Raw genomic sequence first — 20,075 nt, 5'->3', positions numbered from 1 at the left:
ATTCATTGCCTTATAAGCACCAGGCTAAAACATGTCTCCTTGCTTTTAACTGAAGGGCTCCATCATTTTTAGTGTTGCTTCGATGGTCTGATGCTAATCTGAGGGCTGTTTTAAGAAATATTATTTTATGCAGCTGAATACTAGTTTTATGCAGCCTCCATGTCCCTAGTAGGCTGTTTTTAATATTTTATTGCTGTATTGTTTTTACCTTGTAAGCTGTCTCAAGCAGGTCTCTGGAAAGGCATCATAAACATTATTTACATAAATATTAAAATAATTAAAATAAACTACAGTAAAAACACTGGTAACCAGCATCGACAGGGAACTGCAGTTGCCAGTTATCCAAATCAGCCAGTAAAGCAAGTCCCTACAATCCAGTACTGTCAAGTGGCTCTCGGTCACGACTGGGATCTGGCTGGGACACGCAACCCCCTCCACCACAACCTGCTCAATACTGGCATGGCAGGGATGGGCTGACTACTCCTCTGCCACCCACTCTCCGATGAGCGTGGGCGGTGGAGGAGCAGACAGGGCATCCTGGCTGGCTTCCAGCCATGGGATTTGCTCCTCTGGCACCAGTCTTGGCTGGCTACCTGCCATGGGTGCTGCTTGTTCAACAGCAGGGCCATCAGGCAGCCCCTATAAGGGAGAGCCACAGACTGTTTGAGAGCAGGTAGCGGCAGAGCGGGAAGCAGCCTGGCATGCCAACGGAGGCCGACAGATAACCCAGGTTTTATGGTGTTGACTGTTGACATAACTGAAGGATATAGCTTAAGACATAAGAAAAGGGCTCGGAAAGTACTCTGGTCCCAAAATGGTTCCAAAATCAGTATCAGTTGATTTGGTAGAAAATTACATATTCCTGTTCCAGTGCCTCATTCTGTATTATGGCTGCCTTCAAAGGAATCGGGCAGATTTTATACATTGTTGGGACAGAGGAGCTCAAACTGCTCAAGGAGATGACAGGAGATGCCTTCCTGTTCCAAGACTAAAGAAATTTTGCTGGGATATTTCAAAGGAACAGGAATAAGTACAAATCTGTCCTACGTCCTCAGTTTACTTAAGCAACTAAAATGACTTTGGGATCGCACTGGAAAAGGGCAGAACTGCCTCATATTTCTCAATGGCTTAGAAGGACCTCTGCTGTGCTGATGTCCAAACTAAACTATTATTAGAGAAGTGCAGAGTCTCAAACTAGTAAATTCTGTTATTTGTGTGTGTCATCTATTGAGATCTAAGAAAAGGGCGTGACTTTGCTCAGAATAGCACTGTTACTGCTGTGAACTGGGGGGGGGGCGCTAAATCAGGAAGCACCCTGCAGTTCCAACACCATGCATGGAGTGGGTGCAGCAACCTCTCAAACTATCTCCTCACTCCCAAAATTGATGTAATATGCAGCAGTTCTCAATCCTAAAGTGCATTAGATAAAAACATATTCTGCACTCAAGAGCACAAATATATTTGTCCATTTGTTACACACATGCAGTTTCTGAAAGCACATCCATTCTTTTAAATAGGTGCACAACCAAGCTGAAGAGAAAATTTAACAACTATACTTAACCAAATTTATGCAATGTACAAAAAGAGGCTTCCTCTCTCCATGCAGTTCACAAAAAAGGCTCACAGCAAGGAGACTCTGGCAACTGTAGCTGCACTGTTTTCTTGCTTAGGGAGCCAGAGATACTGAGAGGGCTAAAGGGCTTGTGAGATGGTGGTGGTGGTGGTGGTGGAGTTAAGAATCCTAGTCTTCAGCTGCCTCTCTATTGAGGAGAAAGCCAGAAGGGTATGAGTCTTGGAGAGGGGGCTGTCATTTCTCTGATCCTGGGCAGAGGGAGATATGGTAGAATGATATAGGCTGGTTGTTCCAGGAGAAAGAAGCCTGGATGCTGATTGTCCTCTTTGCCTTCAGGTCTGCCTCCCAGCCAACGGAGGTCTGGTTGTGCCGAGGCTGGGTCCTTAGCCTTAAGATCCTGCTCCAGAATGTCAGATCAGTAAATGGAAAACTACTGCCATTCAGGATTTAATCCTGGATAAGCAGGCTCACCTGGCATGCGATATGGAGACCTGGTTGAATGAGGCTGGGGGTATCAATCTGACACAGCTCTGTCCTCCAGGTTTCTCTTTATAGTAGCAGGCTAGGCCAGGGAGTGGCGAAAGTGGGGTCACAGTGGTCTATCATTATTCCTGCTACCTAACAAGGTGCCTTATCCAGCAGTCTGCCAGGTCTGAGTGTGCTCCTGAAGGCAGGTAACTGGGACAGGGTGAGATTTTGCTAATGTACCATCCACCCTGCCGTTCAGCCATATCCCTTCTTGAGCTAGCTGATCTCTTTTGTGTGGCTTGGGACTTCTGGCCTGGTCTATAATTTTCCATGCTTGGGGAATGTGCTAGAGTGGGTGGTAGCTTCTCAACTGCAGGGGCTTTTAATAGGGATAGGTACAAACCATGTCACGAACCTAATTTTGTTACGAACATCGCCCAGTGAATGTGCTAGAGTGGGTGGTAGCTTCTCAGCTGCAGAGGCTTTTTAATAGGGATGGGTACAAACCACGTCACGAACCTAATTTTGTTACGAACATCACCCAGTTCGTGGTTTGTGAGCCTCAGTTTGTGAGATCATGTCTCCCATGAACCGTCCATGAACCACCTTGTTTTTCACAGAGGTTCATGGTGCCAGTTCGTGAACCAGACACGCTGGCACCAATGAATTAATTCTCAAAGCGACCGGGGGGGGGGGGTGAACTTCTGCGCACTGCAGCCCTTGAAACATCAATAGTGGCACTCTCCAAAGCTTTATAGGCAGCTCAGCCCCCCCCCATCAACCCTCACCAAATTTGGAGGGCAGATACAGGGGCATCCTGGGGAGGTCCTCTGTGAGTTTGATGCCTCTAGCTTGCAGGGGATCCATTCAACACATTCCTGATTAAGAGAGCATTTTCCTGGGGGGACCTGCTTCAGGGGGCTGTACCTCAGCCCCCCTAAATCCAATCCTCACCAAACTTGGAGGGCAGATAGAGAAGTCAGCTGGAGACTCGCCGCAAGTTTGGCATCTCTAGCCCACAGAGGGGCAGTTCTACTGTGCCACAAACCAGTTTGTTAAATGGGAAGGTTCGTGTGATCCCCAGGAACCTCAAACTGGGACGAAGATCCATTTCCCCAGATTGTGCCCTACTCCAGAAGATACATATTTTCTGAACCCATTTCAATCCCACTTCAGGATGGGATCTGGAACACAGACTGCTTTGGTTGCCTTGGTTGATGATTACCTCTACTGAGACCTAGACGGGGAATGTGATCCATCTAATTCTGCTGGATCTTTCACCGGCCTTTGATACGATCAACCCTAGTGTCCTACCGAGCTGCCTTTTGACACTGGGCCTATGGGGCACTGTCGTACAGTGGTTCAAGTCCTATCTGTGGGGAGGGGTGGTCAGTTTCAGAAGGCAGAGCTGAGGAATTCCCGCTCTCCCCCGTGGCTGTTGGTCTGTGGAATTCCACAGGGTTCCAACCTCATCCCCCATGCTACTTAGTATCTACATAAAGACGTTGTGAGAGGTCATCAGATGGTATGGGCTGTGGTATCACCAATTTGTGGATGATATCCAGCTCTAACTTTCTTTTCCACTTAACTCTGAGGATGCCAATGACCTTCTGAACCAACGCTTGGTAACGGGCTCAATGAGGGTAAACAAACTGAAGCTTAATCTCGAGAAGCAGAAGCTCTCTGGGTTAGTACAAAGGCACACCAGGGACTTGAGATTTCCCTGTCTTGGACGGGGTTATACTTCTCTTGAAAAGCCAGGTTCACAGCTTGGGAATACAGCTTCAAAGTGGTAACCTTAGTGAGTTGGAGTGCTTTTGCCTAGCTTTGGCTGGTGTCTCAGCTGTGCCTGTTCGTGTTTCAGTCAGATTTAGCCACAGTGATTCATGCCTTAGCTACATCTAGACTGGACTACTGCAATGCACTCTACTTGGGGTTACCCTTGAAGAGCATTCAGAAGCTGCACCTAGTGCAGAAATTTGTGGCTATACTGCTGATTGGGGCCAACTTCTAGAATCATGTGATCCTGATATTACAGCAATTACACTGGCTACCAATCCGCCCTAAGCCTGATTCAAGGTGTCCTTTAAAGACCTATATGGCTTGGGACCTGGGCATCTGAAGGACCATCTTCTCCCATATGTTCCTGGCCAGAAATGAAGATTGTAGGAGAGGCCCTCCTGACTAGGGATGGGCAAGAACCAGTTCATTAACTGAAATTCGTCCCAAACTTGGGCCCGTTTGGGTTCATGAACCAATGTTCAGGGAAGGTGCGTTCCCCAAACATTTACCCGACCTGTGGCTGGTTTGGCTTTGCTTTCCCTCCTTCAAAAAGGGGGAGTGAAACCAAAGGGTTAAAAGGCTCACAGCCATTTAAATTTAACCGCTGACCAGAGGCCCCCTTAGTGGTTAGGTTTAAATGAGCCATTAAACCCTTTTGTTTTGCTCCCTCCCTTGAAAGTGGGGGAGGGGGAGCAAACCCGACAGGTTAAATGACTGCCAGCCATTAAAACCCTCAGTTTCGTTTCCCCCCCCCCTTCGAAGCAGGGGAAGCAAAACTGATGGGCATTCCCTCCCCCTTTCTCCTGGCCCCGGCGAGCCACAGCCGGGAGAAAGGGGGGACCAAACTCTCTGGACTGGCTCAGTTGGGGCCCTTTGGAGTCAGTTTGGTTCAGGAGATCCCCCAAATCCGAACTGAACCACTTTTTTTGAGTTTGTGCCCATCCCTACTCCTGCCTGTCCCACCAATCAAAGGAGCTCACTTGGCGAGCACACAAGAGAGGACCTTTTCAATGGCAGCCTCACAATTATGGAACAATCTCTCCAGGGAGATGTGCCTGGCCTCCTCACTTTTAATCTTCAGGAGGGTGCTGAAGACAGCTTTATTTGACTAATTTAGTTTTCATTTACTGGCAACTAGCAGAGATTTTAAACTGTTGTCTTTTATATCTGTTTTATTTGTACTGTAAGTCACCTTGAGTTCTGCAAGGCTAATAAATATTTTAAATAATAATAATGACCATCACCAACCATCACTTTTCATTTGTGATGGGTAATAAATGTAGCATTCCATTGGCTACTCAGAGTAGCCTTTGCAAAACAGCAGCAAGTCTCACCTGGCAGAAAAGATGGCCCTCCTTGTCTCTTTTGGCCAGACTGGATAAGTAGCAATGCACAACTAGGTGGGAATCATCTAGGATAGTATTAAACCATCGCCGTGTTGGAAGCAAAGCCTAGAGTAAACAACAACAAATTACAAACAACTCAGTACATGACACATAAGGTTTTGTTAACAACTAGAAGACTGGCCGGAATTCAGTGTGTCATTAAAAGTTGATAAGGATTAGTTACTATAAGGCTCTAGCAATCTTGACAGCCCCATGCCTATCAGTAGAGAACCAAATTGGTGGGGAAAGGAGATAGGGTAAACTGGCTTGCTCAAGGCACTAAAACTTATCATACACTGGAGGGGACAATTAAAGTCAGGAGACACAAAGAAAAGCTCCCCCCCCCAATAGTTCCTACAATCCTAAATTATACATACCCAAGTCAAATTGTCCTATAAAAGGGTCAGAGCTCCTAACACCTGCCAGCAGTAGAAACTGAGGTTTGTTTGCCCACCCATCCCTTCCATGAGTGTTAACACTTTAGGGGAAGGACTGCATGGGGGGGTTGCGGGTGTCATCGCTAAGGGGGGGAAGGTGCCATGATGGGAGGCTTAAGCTTCTGTTCAAGTTTGTTTGTTTGCTTCATTTCTCTGTCACAGCCTGGAGTGGTATCAGCATGGGCGCCAGATCCATTTTAGGAAAACTAGCCTGCATGCCTGTTTCCCCAATGTGTGGGGATCCCCTTAAGGGATCGTGGGGTGGGGCTTTCAAGGGGCATGCCCAGCTTGGGGGCTGCCAACAAGCTGCCCTCAGGCTCAAGTGGTAGGGGAGACCACTTAGTAGCAATCGTCCTCGTGGAATTCGACATCCTGCCATCCCATGGTTCTCTTCCACTGGCAGTCGATACCAGGAGCCAATCATCCCATGCTGTGACAAGGCTTCTTACATGCTGTAACTAATAAAGCTGTGGCCATTTTATTCCAAATGGTTGAGAGTGATTGTGTTCAATGGGGTTGCCATGAAAGGGGTCCATTGCCTGCGCTGCCCTCTCTTCTCCCCTAGGCGCTAGGACTACAAGCTCTCCTTCCTGCATTTTATCACAAGGTTCAAGATCAGACAAGCTAGACTGCTGAGGTTCAGGACTACGTGAGCAGAAAGCTACTTGCCTAGTCCCAGTGCTTGGCAGGTTTAACTGTACTGGGAGAGGGGGCAGGGGGAGAATTTGCTGATTTTCTTTTTTTGCCCTTCCTGCAACTCCTTTGCAGGCCCACAAGCTGTCCACTGTATTTATTATTTCTCAAGCATCTCACAAAGAAAGCATTGTCGAAAACACATTTAAAGACAGGCTATGCCCAATAGGTGTATAATCTAATTTAGGCAGATGATAAAATTCCAGCAATAAAACTAGAAACTAGAAGGCCAAGAATAAGCTTTAAATGTTTTTTTAAAGAAAAAAAAGGAATAGAAATAACTATCAACTGGTAAAAGAACTCCAAACTAAGTCACAGAATCTGAAACTAAATGAGAACAGGTAAAGTAGAAAAATGTGATCCTATTGACATGAAGAAAAATAAGGTGGGCACAGGGAAAAGCAGAGGCAATAGATTTAATGTGGGAACAGGGAAAGCCAACAAGCATCTTCTTGGAACACTGCAAGAGAATGAACTTAAATATGAATTAACAGAAAAATGACTCAAAGAAAAATTCAGCAACTGAAAACATACAACTTAACAATGACCAATACTAGCAGTATCCTGACCTGGATGGTCCAGGTTAGCGTGATCTTGTCAGATTTCAGAAGCTAAGCAGGGGCTGCCCTGGGCAGTATTTGGACAGGAGGCCACCAAGGAATACCAGGGTTGCTACGCAGAGGCAGGCAATGGCAAGCTACCTCTGCATGACTCTGGCCATGAAAACCCCATGAGGTCCCTATAAGTCAGCTCCGACTTATTTATTTATTTATTTTTGAGATTTTTATTCCACCCTCCCCAAAGCGGGCTCAGGGTGGATCACAAAAGCCGAGTCCAAAACTTGATACAATAAACTCACATTAAAACAGTTAAAACACTAACAATAAAAATTCATACAGGTAGCAAGAGTTCCATATCAGTTAGAACCACAGGTGGAATCAGAGGGCCCTTTCAGCAGATTGGGAGCCAGACTGAGAGCAGGGAGGCCAACTGTGATGGACACCCGCTGCCTCAACCAAAGGTCCCGCAGGGCCCTGATTGTCAATAAAGGTCCCGCAGGGCCCTGATCTCCAGTGGGAGCTGATTCCACCAAGCCAGAGCCAGGGCGGAAACAGCCCTGGCCCTGGTCAAGGCTAAGCGGACATCCCTCGGGCCAAGAGTAACCAGCAGATGTTGATCCTGTGAGCACAAGGCTCTTTGGGGCACACATGGGAAGAGGCAGTCCTTCAGATGCCGGTCCCAGGTGCCTCCAGAGGTCATCTGTAAGGGTGACCAGCACCGTCTCCGTCTCATGACCAGGGTGGAAACCGGACTGGAAGGGATCAAAGATAGATGCGTCATCCAAGAAGACCTGGAGCTGTTTAGCCACCACTCTCTCAACTACCTTACCCAGAAATGGTAAATTTGAAACTGGTAGTTGGCCAGAACTGCTGGATCCAAAGTTGGATTCTTTAAGAGTGGATGAACCACTGCCTCCTTAAGTCCCACTGGGAAGGTCCTGGATGAAAGGGACAGATTGATGATGTCTCCCAGGGCGATCCAAATACCATCCCTGCAGCCCTTGACCAGCCAGAATGGGCATGGGTGAAGGAGCCAAGTGGTTGCCCTCACAGCTGCTAGGACCCTGTCAACATTCTCCTGAGAGAGTCGGCAGAAATGGTCCAACATAGGACCAGAAGACAGACAAGGGATTTCCAGTTCCTGGTCAGGAGCTCCTGGCAGAGTGACAAGACTTTATCAGCAAAATATGTTGCAAAAGCCTCACAGCCTGTCTCCAATTCCCTAGCATTTGGTTTGCCTTGTGGCAATGTGGTTAATAACCAGACCAAATGGTTCTAAATAATTGGGCCAGTACCAACTTTGCTGACGCAATGGAGGCCGCGTAGAACTCTCTCTTTGCAGACTTCAGTGCCATCTCATAGGCCTTCATAAATGCCCTATAAGATGTTCTTGTTGCTCTGTCATGAGCATGCCGCCACACTCGCTCAAGCCGTCTCAACTTCACATCTCGATGCTTGGGGATCCAACACACACTCGCTCAAGCCGTCTCAACTTCACGACACTTTCCACCACTACAGTAATAGCACCAGAACGGATCAAGAAAAGCTAAGCAGGGCCAACTCTGGCAAGTACTTGGATGGGAGACCGCCAAGGAATACCAGCGCTGGGAAACAGAGGCAGTCAGTAGCAAACCATCTTGCTGAGACATCCATACCCAACTAGGGGTTGACAGAAGTCAACCGCAACTTCCAGTCACACACAGACACACACAAAATACTCACAAAAAGTATAGATTTCTTTTTCACACAAAAATATAGTATTGTCAATAAAGAAAATAACTAGTCAGCGCACACGGATGGCTTTCATCCTACTCACATCACTGCTGAGCAGTGGAATGCTCAAGTAGTTTAGACTCAATCATAATATAGATGTAACCGAATATGAAACACTGAAATGCCCCAGGGGGGCACAAAAGGGACCAGAAGTATATGTAAAGACGGTCTGCTCAGATGGGACAAGCTAGAAGAGAAGAACAAATGTGATGGCTTTTTATAGCCGATTTCTGGTTTGCCAGTTCCAATCAGCCCAACAGGCTTCAGAAGCTATCTGAACTCTTTTAAGTCTCCTGTAATGCCCTCAGTGCAGAAAGAACCAACGTGAAATGTTCTGCTGCACGGCGTTTTGACAAAGATCCAGCAGTGTCCCAGCTGAATGCTCATCATACCCTCTCTCTGGGGAGAGAATCCTGCAGTCCAGAGTGGCAGGGCTTAACGATACCAACTGCAACATTCCCCAGTTATGCAGAGCTTCAGTAAAGCCCAAAATGCCAAGCTATACTGTACTCGTATGAAAGATTAAAGCACCCATGCCTTGTGCCCAAATGCTTCTGTACAATGGGTGCCATGTCCATCATTTCCACAGACTTCCTGGACCTGAAATAATTTAAAATAAAAATGGCCACTCATGTGTGAAACAAGCCCTGCCAATTACTGATGCATGAACTAGTTCCTTTAGTATTCAAAACGGCGGCTTCGGTGAAATCCAGAAGAATACTTCTGGCATTCTTGTGTTCTAAGGGCATCATGAGGGCTGCTGCTCACAATACAATGTCACCACAGTAAGGCTGCTTGCACTGGGTGCCCGTTTCATGCAGCAGTCCTGGAGGCAACACAGAGGCTAGCCACGATGCATGGAGTTAGTCTGCAAGGCAAAGCGAGTGTGCTGCCTGGAGCAACCTTTGCATAGAGGTCATTTCAGTGTAGGACGTGCAGCCTAAGGAATGGCCCTCCCTGGATGCACACCCCAAAAGACCAGAAGTTACTCTCTAACTATTCCACAGTACCGTGGAATTGCTGCTTACATAAGCCTTGTAGGAAAACAGAATTGTTCTGGTGTACGTTTTTATCAAGGGAATAAAGCTGTAATTTATGGAACTGTTTATTATGGGCATTATCGTGTTCTTACTACGCAGTTTTCTAAATTCTGCCATTGTAATTGTTTACAATATGTCATGTCTTGTACCATGTTTAGTGCATTGTTCTCTAATTTTGTAATCCAATTGTTGCCCTGTTCATTGCTTTGTTACTCAAGGCAGCTCACTAAAAACACACCGGAAACTACAGAGAAGCACAAAGGTTCAAACCCGGTTCTCCCAGATTAGAGAAGCACAAAGGCCATTATGAACGACAGTCATATCTTAGATTCTGAACCTGAGGAGGTCACTGTCTACTTTACATAAACTTTCACATTTAAATGAGATCCTTTGTATGCCACATTCTGTCTGCCAGCAACAGCAACCGCTGGCCCCTGGGTTGAAGCTGGCCTCCTGAAAAGGGCCAACTGGGCTTCCAGTAGCCAGGCTTAGAGGCAAACTGGAAGTAGAGAAGTGGCATTTTCAGCAATGGAGCTTTCAGATGTGGGATGAAGTGCTGGACTTCACTTATTTCTTAAACCGGCTCTCCGGGAAAAGCAGCTGTCAACCAAATTCTCCAAACCCTGGTCCTAAACAATCATCATTCACTTCAATACAATTCCCCTGAAAATACTGTAAAAGCCTCACTGAAACGAACAGAGGCTATGATTCAGGTTTGATACATCAGTATCATGAAAGATAATTTCATTGGTTAACATGTTGGGGTCAGTCATATTTCTAGCTGCAGCTTTAAGCACTGGCAGAAACAAAGCACATATTTTGTTAAATGAGAGTACAGATGACTATAGATTTGTCTTACCTCTAGATCTATCATGAGTTCAATGAATCTTTCACAGTAGTGCACTTTATCCATAGAGAGGGAGCCTAAAATCAAACACAGATAACTTGAAAACGAACCCTGAAATTGATTAATAACCCAATGTTCTCTCAAGGGAGATTTTTATAAGACCAAAGTTAACAATAATTGTTAGCCACTTATACAGTAGATGGGAAATGATCATTTTCTTTCTGCAAAGACTACAATAATCAGAACTACAGTTCTGCTATGATTCAGTAATGATTCTCATTTGCCTTTGTGTTGCACTTCTGGGGGCTATAGAAAGAAAAGTCCAGTTTAGGGGAAAGCTTCAAATCTAATGTATTGTTATAAAATCCCAAAATAATGCCAAGTGAAGAAGCCAAGGTGCCTTAAGAACTGATCTCTGTAAAGACTGTAAAGATCCATCTTCTTCCATGAACTTTCATGGGTATGCAAAGTCCACTATTTAAATGAACAATGGAAGAAAAAAATCAAACTGAAATCTTCAGCTGTTTGGAATTAACATGAAACTATTAAGAAGATTTTCTTTTGTATTTTTCATATGTGCGTGTGTGTGTGCATGTGCCTGGAAGTCATAGCGACCTCTGGTGACTGACCCCTACTGGGAGCCGGGAGACTATTCAGAGAGGTGGCTGAATAATCCTGCACCCACCTCCTGACCACTGGTATTCCAAGGAGGTTGCCCATTCAAGTACTTGCCAGAGTCAACCCTGCTTAGCTTCCAATATCTGACGAGATCGGGCTTGCCTGGGCTATCCAGGTCAGGACACTATTAAAAAGATTTGATGCAGTTGTGAACTGGTTCCTGGATTTCCCAATTAACCCTAGTCTACACAACTGAATGTTCTTCAGTATAGGCCCCAATCAGCTGGCATGGCAATAACTTTCATTAAATAGTTCACATACTAAACATGCCATTTCAACACAAAACTAATTACGTAATTATTATTACTTTACTGCATGAATTGTTATGAAAATTGGCTCTTGGTTTTATACATATTGATTTAATTTCTTTAGAAAATTATACCAACTTTTCTCCCAAATGAGGGCCCAAAGTGGCTTACAACACCCTCCTCCAGTTTATCCGTCTGTTGGAAGAGAATGACAGCCCCAGAGAGCTTTCACGGGGGAGTGAGGATCTGAACCTGGATCACCAGATCTTAGTCCAACACCAACCACTACGCAACTAAGATAACATTTGTCCCTTTGCTGATTTCATGAGTTATATTTGAAGGCTCTAATAGGCAGCTCACATCTGAAAATATACCCTTATCTTCATGTACTGTTTGTTACCATTTTCCCTGTATCAAGCTATATAGCCATGCTATGAAAGTCCTGCTCTCCAATGACATCTGTTGCTTTCACACTAGGCAAGGTAATCGTCCCTTTCTAAACATTTCTGCACAGCCTTATAGGCCACTAGGTGAGTCATGCTCCTATGGACAGTATTTTCCTGTTGTGGTCTCTGTGTTGCATTTGGTACACTGCCCAGATTTAAGCATTCCAAGTTTGGTGATTGTTAATCAGGCTGCCTGTTTGCATTTGGTACACTGCCCAGATTTAAGCGTTCTGTTTGGTGACTGTCAATCAGGCTGCCTGGTGAGAGAGGCTGAACTGAAATGGGCTTTGTCAATTCCACTTATCTGAACACCGGGTCTAGCCTGCAGCTGTACCAAGAAGACTGGCAGGCACAGTTGTGTCACCCAAACTCCATCATCAAGCCTGGTCTTGGTAATACATGCAAGACAGGAATGGTTATTCAGGCTCAGGAGCTGAAAGACAACTGATACTCCTTTGACCAGCCTGGCACTCAGCAATGAAACCTGTTGACCTGATGTTTTACTGGTTTTATATCTATATCTATCGATCTCAATCAGGCAGTGGGACCACATTTTCACATCTTAAACCGATAAGCATACTTCACTTTCACTTCAGGATCTGAATGGAGCAATCTTGAATTTCATAGATGCAGACTGTTTTAATGAAAACTTGGATCCAGAGAATCATGAGCAGAGCTCTGCTCAGGAATTCATATCCAAGTACAACCCTCTACTTTAATGTAATATGTATATATTCTCTTAAATTAGACTTTTAGAAAAAGGGCACAAAGGCTAATCTTGCTTGTCATAATTTAATTGAGTAGAATTGTTTTTGACACAATGCTGGGGGGTACGTCACAGAAGAAGACTAACCTACATAAGAGTATGCAAGTGTTCAAATGTTTCAGCTTTGTACAATCTTTGCTAGCTAACAAAGTATCTCCCCCAAATACAATTTTAGAAATCCCAAACCAAAAACCGATAAGCAAGGCAAACAGAGAACACAGAGCTGATGGTGCAAAATAATTTACTAACAGGCCAGGCATGGCCATTCAAAACAACAACAACAAAACACTTCTCTGTTGAGACACCCTTCAGCTGCTGTATTTTTCTCTCAGCTGGGAGAGATGTACTGTTGCGGATATAATGCCTCCATAATACTGAAATTTGAAGCTAAGTATACTACTTGTCATTTTCCCAACCTTATAACAACTTGATGGTGAACTCAGAAGGAGCTTTCTGAGAATGCAGAAGTAATTTGATCAACAAAAGGGCTTAAATTAGCTTTTAAAACACACACACGCAAGCCCCTTTAGATAGTCTATCAATGTTTACTTTGCACTGAATGATTTGAAAATAGGTGTCTCATTACCGTCTCAGGCTGGCAAATTTCGGACAGCGTAACACAAAAGCAGTCCACAAATGACTAACATATTCAAAGCTGAAGATGTCTCATGAATTTCAGACCAGGCAGGAGGACTCTTGGTAGGCTGAAGAGATTTTGGGCTACTGTGCTAAGACCACCTCCTGCTAGATAAAAAGGACTCTAAGGGAAACGAGACCCACACCCCAGGAGCTCTGAGGTCCTTGTGCTGCCTTCTCCAAGTAGGACTAGTTGGCTGTCAGATCACAGAACTTTGGGAGGGCCAGAGATGCATAATCCACTCACCCAGCTTTGTTCCACCCCCATCAATTCAGTAAATGGAGTACTCAGAAAAGCACACCCATTTGTATACTCTTCCTTAGCACAGTTTCTTTACTCACCTATCACTCTAAGGAGCAAGGGAGGCAGGCTACCACTCTTCAGTGCTGAAGTGAATGTGTCAGTGGGGATGGTGGTGGTGGTGGGGACATTCCTAGCCAAGGGGCAACAAGTAGGCCTCGGTGGCCCAGCTACCTCAGGTGCCAGCCCTACAAGAAGGGACAGTGGCCAGAGGTAGGGTGTACAAAGACCTGTCAACAGACCTCAGCTGGGAAATCTGACCTAGAACCTGAGGTGGTGGAGGTAATAAGGAGTAAACCAGGACGTAATAAGGACAATACTAATAAAAGATGTTACATTCCTGCAGGGAAATGTGGCCCATGGGCCAGGGGGCTTCAAAGCAGGAAGACATATTATACATAGATACATTACATACCTGAAATGGGGATCGATTTTAATACAGAGATGAATTTCTGGATCAATTGTGAAAGAAATAGTCTTTCTTTGTGTGCTCTGAAAAAAAATTATACCAGGCTGATTTATTACTAGTCTGCATCCCGACATATCAAAGGGTCTGCAGAGAATGCAGCTACTACACTGACGCTGGTGCCAGAGATTACAATGCTGATGTCACGGACTTAGCTTTTTGAGGGAGACTTTACTTTAACATGCTTTAGTATGCTTTAACCATTTTCCTCACTGCATATTGAAGGAATTATTCCATTAATATAGCGAGGTTCTCCGAGATCTGTGAACTGACTGAAGAGCTATTTCCACACTATGCTGGAAAGAAGATCTCACAGACAATAGATAGGGACTGGTTTTGTAGATATGCCTGGGAAAGCCAGCATCACACAAGCAGTATCTACTCAAAAGCAAGATGAACCCTTACAAATGTTAATACAAAAAACGTTTATTAATGATCACAGCTACAACTCCCCCCCCCCTTTTAATTTTTTTTATGACACACCTGGGAAAAAGCCTGGTCTTGCATTTCGATAACTACTGTACATAAACATAGAACCAGTTAAAGAAAAACGGCCATAATCACTGTTAAAATGTCTTACAATATTGTGGAGGGAGGGGAATTACTCAACATGCTGAATTTTAAAAAAAGAAAATGTGGATGGAGCACAAGGCTGTTCAAACTTCCCGCATACAATCCTCATGCATTTAAAAACTGTGCCTCTAAAGAAAACCGTAATGGGTTGCAACTCAGATTAATACTTGTTTAATATGGAAGTGCTGGATGGCTGTTCAGGAATATTGTGTTGGGTGGCTGCACTGTGTAACATTCAACAGGTAATTTATCAGCCACTAAGTGCAAGCACTCTGAGCCCTGTAACTAAAAATGAGGACAGGGCTCAGTCCTCACAAAAAGACTTGAGAAAGTCCAAAACAAGAAGTCTTCCTCCATCCCCTCCTAGAAGAAGAAGAGGAGACTGGGTTTATACCCCGCCCTTCACTTGGAGTCTCAGAGTGGCTTACAAACTCCTTTCCCTTCCCCTCCCCACAACAGACACCCTGTGAGGTGGGTGGGGCTGAGAGAACTCTGACACAAACTGCTCTTTTTCAAGGACAGCTGTGCCAGAGCTTGTGACTGACCCAAGGTCACATCAGCAGGTGCAAGTGGAGGAGTGGGGATTCAAACCCGGTTCTCCCAGATTAGAGTCCGCGCACTTAACCACTACACCAAACTGGCTCTCCTCCCCCCCACCCTCCACTTCCCAAGCCAATGCTACATTTGGCTACATCCCATCTACATTCTGTGTATGGAAGCACAGTTTCCCTGCCTTCACTCTCCTGCCATAGCCCAAAATGCCTCAAGAAACGCTGCTTTAGGGGGACTCCCAGGAGCATCATGAGGTGGTTGCTGGAGGGCTGCCATGGCAAAAATCATGCCCCCACCCCTAGTGCATGCAGCTCTTTACAGCAACATATGACACAGGCCTAAGAAACAGGGGAAAGCTGCACAAGCTAAATGTGGACTGGCCTAGAAGGCAGGCCAGAGACGGGACAATGCTGCCAGTTTCCACACACTACACACACCCTGGTGCATGAAGCACAGGACATTAGACTGGCCTTCTCCACCTAAGCACAGGAGCCGCCATTTATCTCAAAACAGCCAGAGTTCCAACCAGAGTTGAAGTGTAATGCACAGTTCCTGTTTGCTTACTGTAGTCGTGTATTCTCATCCATTTTCTCATCGTTCTTCTTGATCAAATTCCAAAATTTCCGAAGCTTTGGTGTCTTTTTCAGTTCGAGTTCCAGACGAGCCTACGACAAAATAAACTCTCTTGAGTTGTCATTCGCCTAACTAGTCTTCTCTGGTGCTGCCCCTTAAAAGCAAAACTTTCTGCTTGCCTGTCTTGAAAATAAAACTGCATCTGCAAGAGATCTGGAAATCAGTGAATACCACACTTTGCAAATAATGAATCCCTGACAGCAGAAACTGTCCTGAACTGACTCCTTGGACCTATGCTCTCATTCAGCAACCCTGCCGGCTCCTCTGTTCAGCAGCTCAGAGGTAAATGAAACAGCCAATGTGATGGCACATGCCCTAGGGCACACTTAGTGCTTCATTTACAGCACACGTGCCAGAAGGCTGGCAACCACAGCTTTCAGAAGACCTCCATATCTTTTCGCTGGCAGTGGTCAGTGGAAGTGAATGTACACTTTGTTATCTAAAACCCCATACGGCTCTCCAGAGGTTCTTTGCATTTGGATTTTTGCCAGCTGCCCCAAGTCCCCAGTATGAGGGGGAAGTACAGGATATACTTAAATATATAAAACAAAATAACTTTAAATAAAAGAATACATTTCTCATGGAACACTTACAGGCTGCAGGCCCATCCACATTGGCAGGGAGATGAGTTGCTGGACTTGTGCTCTGATCAAATCCACTTCCTGTCCCAAGAAATTCAATAAGCCAGTGAAAACACTTTCATGGTCCATAGCAGGCCCCTACAACATGCGCTCCCCTCAGCCAACCAGCAGATGCTTGGTGACCCCACTTTATACATTCCAACCCAGAAGCAAAACAGGGGTCTTAGTGAGACCTTGCTGAGACCTTGTGTTTGGGTGAGTAGCTCACAAGCTGTGCAAGGAATTATCTCCCAAGTCTATTTCTCAGGGAGAGTCAGTTTGTGCCAGGTGACTTGCATGCTACAGCCACGCTCTATTTAAGTTTTAGATTCTAAACCATCCTTTCCCGAAAGGACCAAGGCAAGCATCACCTTTATAAAATCAAAATGCTAACAGAAAGAAAGCATAAAATAACATTTAAAGGATATTCATATACCACTAAAACTTCTCTTACTTATCCCTGGACCCATGGATGCAATTAAGGTTGGGCAATATTTCCATGATATGCTCAAACCCAGGCCCTGACATGGCTTCAAACAAAGGATAGTCCCCTTTTGAGGGACAACCCTTGAGACCGCCTCCATTTGGCCCTCTGCAGTCAGAACAAGAAAGGGTGAAGAGACAGACTGCAGTAGGAAGATGATACTCCAGGCAATCTTTATTAGCCATGTGTGGCCCCCATCTGTGGATAGTTAAATCCGTGGATAGAGACCACATGGAAGGCTAAAAAGATTTTCCAGCAAACTTGGGGCACTCCCCAGGTTCGCAGAAAAATCTGAAAATTAAAAAAACATACATGGGGGGGTTAAATAGTAAAACAGCACTCTCTGCACGTGCAGAGAATGCATTGACCTTGGCAGTTGAAAGAGGCCAAGAGCTGCGTTGCATCCAGTGGAAGTAGCAACACACCTTGGGGCTTCACATTGGGCTTCGCAGCAGCAGGACACCCAGGGAGAGCACGGAGGCCGCAACGGGCCTGGTGGTGGCTGCTGCAAAGCCCAAGGGCCATGCCAGCCTGGTGGCGGCGGCAGTGCACACCAGGGCTCCATGTTAGGCCTGGTGGCGGTGGATATACAGCCCAAGACCTGTGCTGGGCTCAGCAGTGCAGCCCAGGGAGAGCCCGGGGGCCATGCCAGGCATGGTGGTGGCTGCCAACCAATGCTCCCTCTAAGCTGTGGAGTCTTGTGAGCCAAAAATTCTACTTTGTGAGCTACTAGCATTAAAGTTGTGAGCAGGCAATTTGGCTACTACATAAGTCAGTTTACCTTGGAGTCATCCTTCCTGAGCCATGACAAAAATGTGTGAGCTGGAGGCTAGAAAACTGTGAGCTAGCTCACACTAACTCAGCTTAGAGGGAACATTGCTGCCAACAGCCTGGGGCTCTACGCTGGGCCCGGCAGCTGCCAGAGAGCCCAGAGGCCGTACTGAACTCAGCAAGACGGCGATGGGGAGATGAGATTTCCCACCCACCCCGCAAGTCTCGCAGGCCCCCACTTGTATTGTACTATATCCAAAGGCAGATTGAGCTGCAGCTCTTAACATGACAAATGGGTGACAGTTTAAGCTTACCAAGCTGTTGAAACAGTGATCAAGGAACAGCAGGAGTATTGTTTGCTCCTGTAGTGAGAATTCACTGTTGTTCTCAGCCAAGGATGCTTCTAACACACATTTGAAAAAGAATGGGAAGTGCTCCGGCTTTCTTTTGAATGTCTAGATGGGAAAATAGGACTGTCAGTCACCTCAAGTGGAATATCTTTTGGAGGCAAGTTACCAATGGAATTCTGAGTCTCAGCTTAAATTGAGTCATATTAAAACAAGCCATGTGCAAAAGCAGGCAGCTTTATAAACAAGAGGCATATATTTTCAGTGTCCAACTTTATGTTAAAGAACCATGCAGACTGCTACTCCTTCCTCACCACTATAATTACCAATTTCTTATGGCTCAGCTCCTCTCCTAGATCACTGGAAGTTCTAACGTTACTGCGGGAGCACGAGACAAAACCATGAGGCGTTCTAGCCATGCTACTCCCATAAGTGAAAACGGCGCCAAGATGAAGCTGCTCTTCAATCTCCACCAAAGCCTTCTTCTAGCAATGACAATTTCTCCTACCACTTTCAGCACCATAAAAACGGCACTGCTAAGTGCTACACTTTATCAAGCAACGATAAATGGGAGACACCTGAAAATGACTGAAACAATTACTTCTTTTCACATCACTCCCGCTTCCATTGTGAAATGCGCTGCTGTTTAAAAGGCTATGGCAGATGACTTCAGACAAGGCACATCGACAGACAGTACTGTGGAGTACATCCTGACATCTTCTGACACTTTAAGTGGGCAACAAGAAAGTTGCAAATCGGGGGATCAAAGTTACTACTGACTGTAATGGAAGTTTATTACCTCCCACGCAGGCACATTCTCTCTGAACTTTTCGTTCACCATACAGCAGATTGACATCAAATAAGCCTTGCTGGACACCTCAGAAGAATAATTCATCCACAAATAATTTTCGAGGTACTGGCTGTGAACGGTGAAGAGACAAAGAGTTACTACCCACGTAATTTGCCATTTACCAGTCAAGAGATGCATAATTACCTACCACTTTTTTTAAAAAAACCTATATGATTTTGCAAATAGCTTCTTACATTACCTCAAGAGTAGGTTACTGCACTAAAACAGGAGCATTTAAGGCAATTTGAACAAGCACTGCAAATGATTTACCCATTGGGAAGCCATTGTTCATTAAAGAGTTTTCAGTGTACTTGGTACAAGGACTACATTATCCTAATGGTGGACACTTATTCATGTTGATTATTCATGTGGAAAGAGAATAAGCATCCCTTCCAGTTGTGATACACTGCCACAGACATGGCTTTAGTACTCAAAGCCAAATGCTTACCGCCTCTTGAGACAAAGCAAGATAGCGTAACAAAGAATGGCTTCAGAAAAAGTAATTAGTATGCCAAATAAAATATGAACAAAATCTATCAACAGCATATTTGCAAATGCCCAAGATCAGGGGTGTCAAACCTATGGCCCACAGGCCAGAACTGGCCTGCCCACGGCTTTAATATGGTCCAAAGCTCTCTTGTCCCCCCCCCGCCTTTCCTCACCCTTCCAAGGGAGGTTGGGGCTGCTGAACTTCCCAGCTGGCTGGGTCTCATCTTTGCCTGTTTCTCCTATGGCAGGAAGCTCCTCTGGGTTGCAGCTCAAAAAAGTTGCAAAGAAAATATGGAATGGATTTTCCATTAAGGTCTCTGGGCCCAGCTAGACCACGCTGGGACTGGAATGCCAGCTCCCAGAGTGAAATGATGGTCCCCGGGAGTAGCAGCTGTGTTCTGGGAACATAATTCCACTCTGGGGGCCCTCATTCCACCCCCAGAATGCTTCTGCTACTCCCAGGGACCATCATTCCACTCTGCACCCTGTCATTCCAGTCCCAGAGTAGTCTATCTGGGCCCAGAGACCTTAATGGAAAATCCATTCCACATTTTCTTTGCAACATTTATGTGCTGCAATATATTTCAATAGAGTAAAGATGCAGTTTAAATTTCCAGTTTTTATATGCTAGCTGAAGTTGTTGTTGTTGGAGATGGG

General features: G+C 45.4%; 1 protein-coding gene across 1 annotated transcript in view; it reads right to left on the bottom strand.

The window, feature by feature from the left end:
- AQR (aquarius intron-binding spliceosomal factor) overlaps positions 1 to 20,075 on the bottom strand; it is a 72,851-nt gene that overhangs the window by 44,133 nt on the left and 8,643 nt on the right. Inside the window, 7 exon segments of the mRNA XM_015410551.1 lie at positions 5,158 to 5,274; positions 10,571 to 10,635; positions 14,049 to 14,125; positions 15,789 to 15,889; positions 16,451 to 16,519; positions 18,047 to 18,187; positions 18,879 to 18,999. Of these exon segments, the coding sequence (XP_015266037.1) occupies positions 5,158 to 5,274; positions 10,571 to 10,635; positions 14,049 to 14,125; positions 15,789 to 15,889; positions 16,451 to 16,519; positions 18,047 to 18,187; positions 18,879 to 18,999 (691 nt within the window).

The sequence above is a fragment of the Gekko japonicus genome, unplaced genomic scaffold, assembly GCF_001447785.1.
Source record: "Gekko japonicus isolate JY-2015 unplaced genomic scaffold, Gekko_japonicus_V1.1 scaffold3263, whole genome shotgun sequence".
Lineage (NCBI taxonomy): Eukaryota > Metazoa > Chordata > Lepidosauria > Squamata > Gekkonidae > Gekko > Gekko japonicus.
The sequence above is the reverse complement of the archived record's forward strand: the minus strand, read 5'-3'. Positions and strand labels throughout refer to the sequence as shown.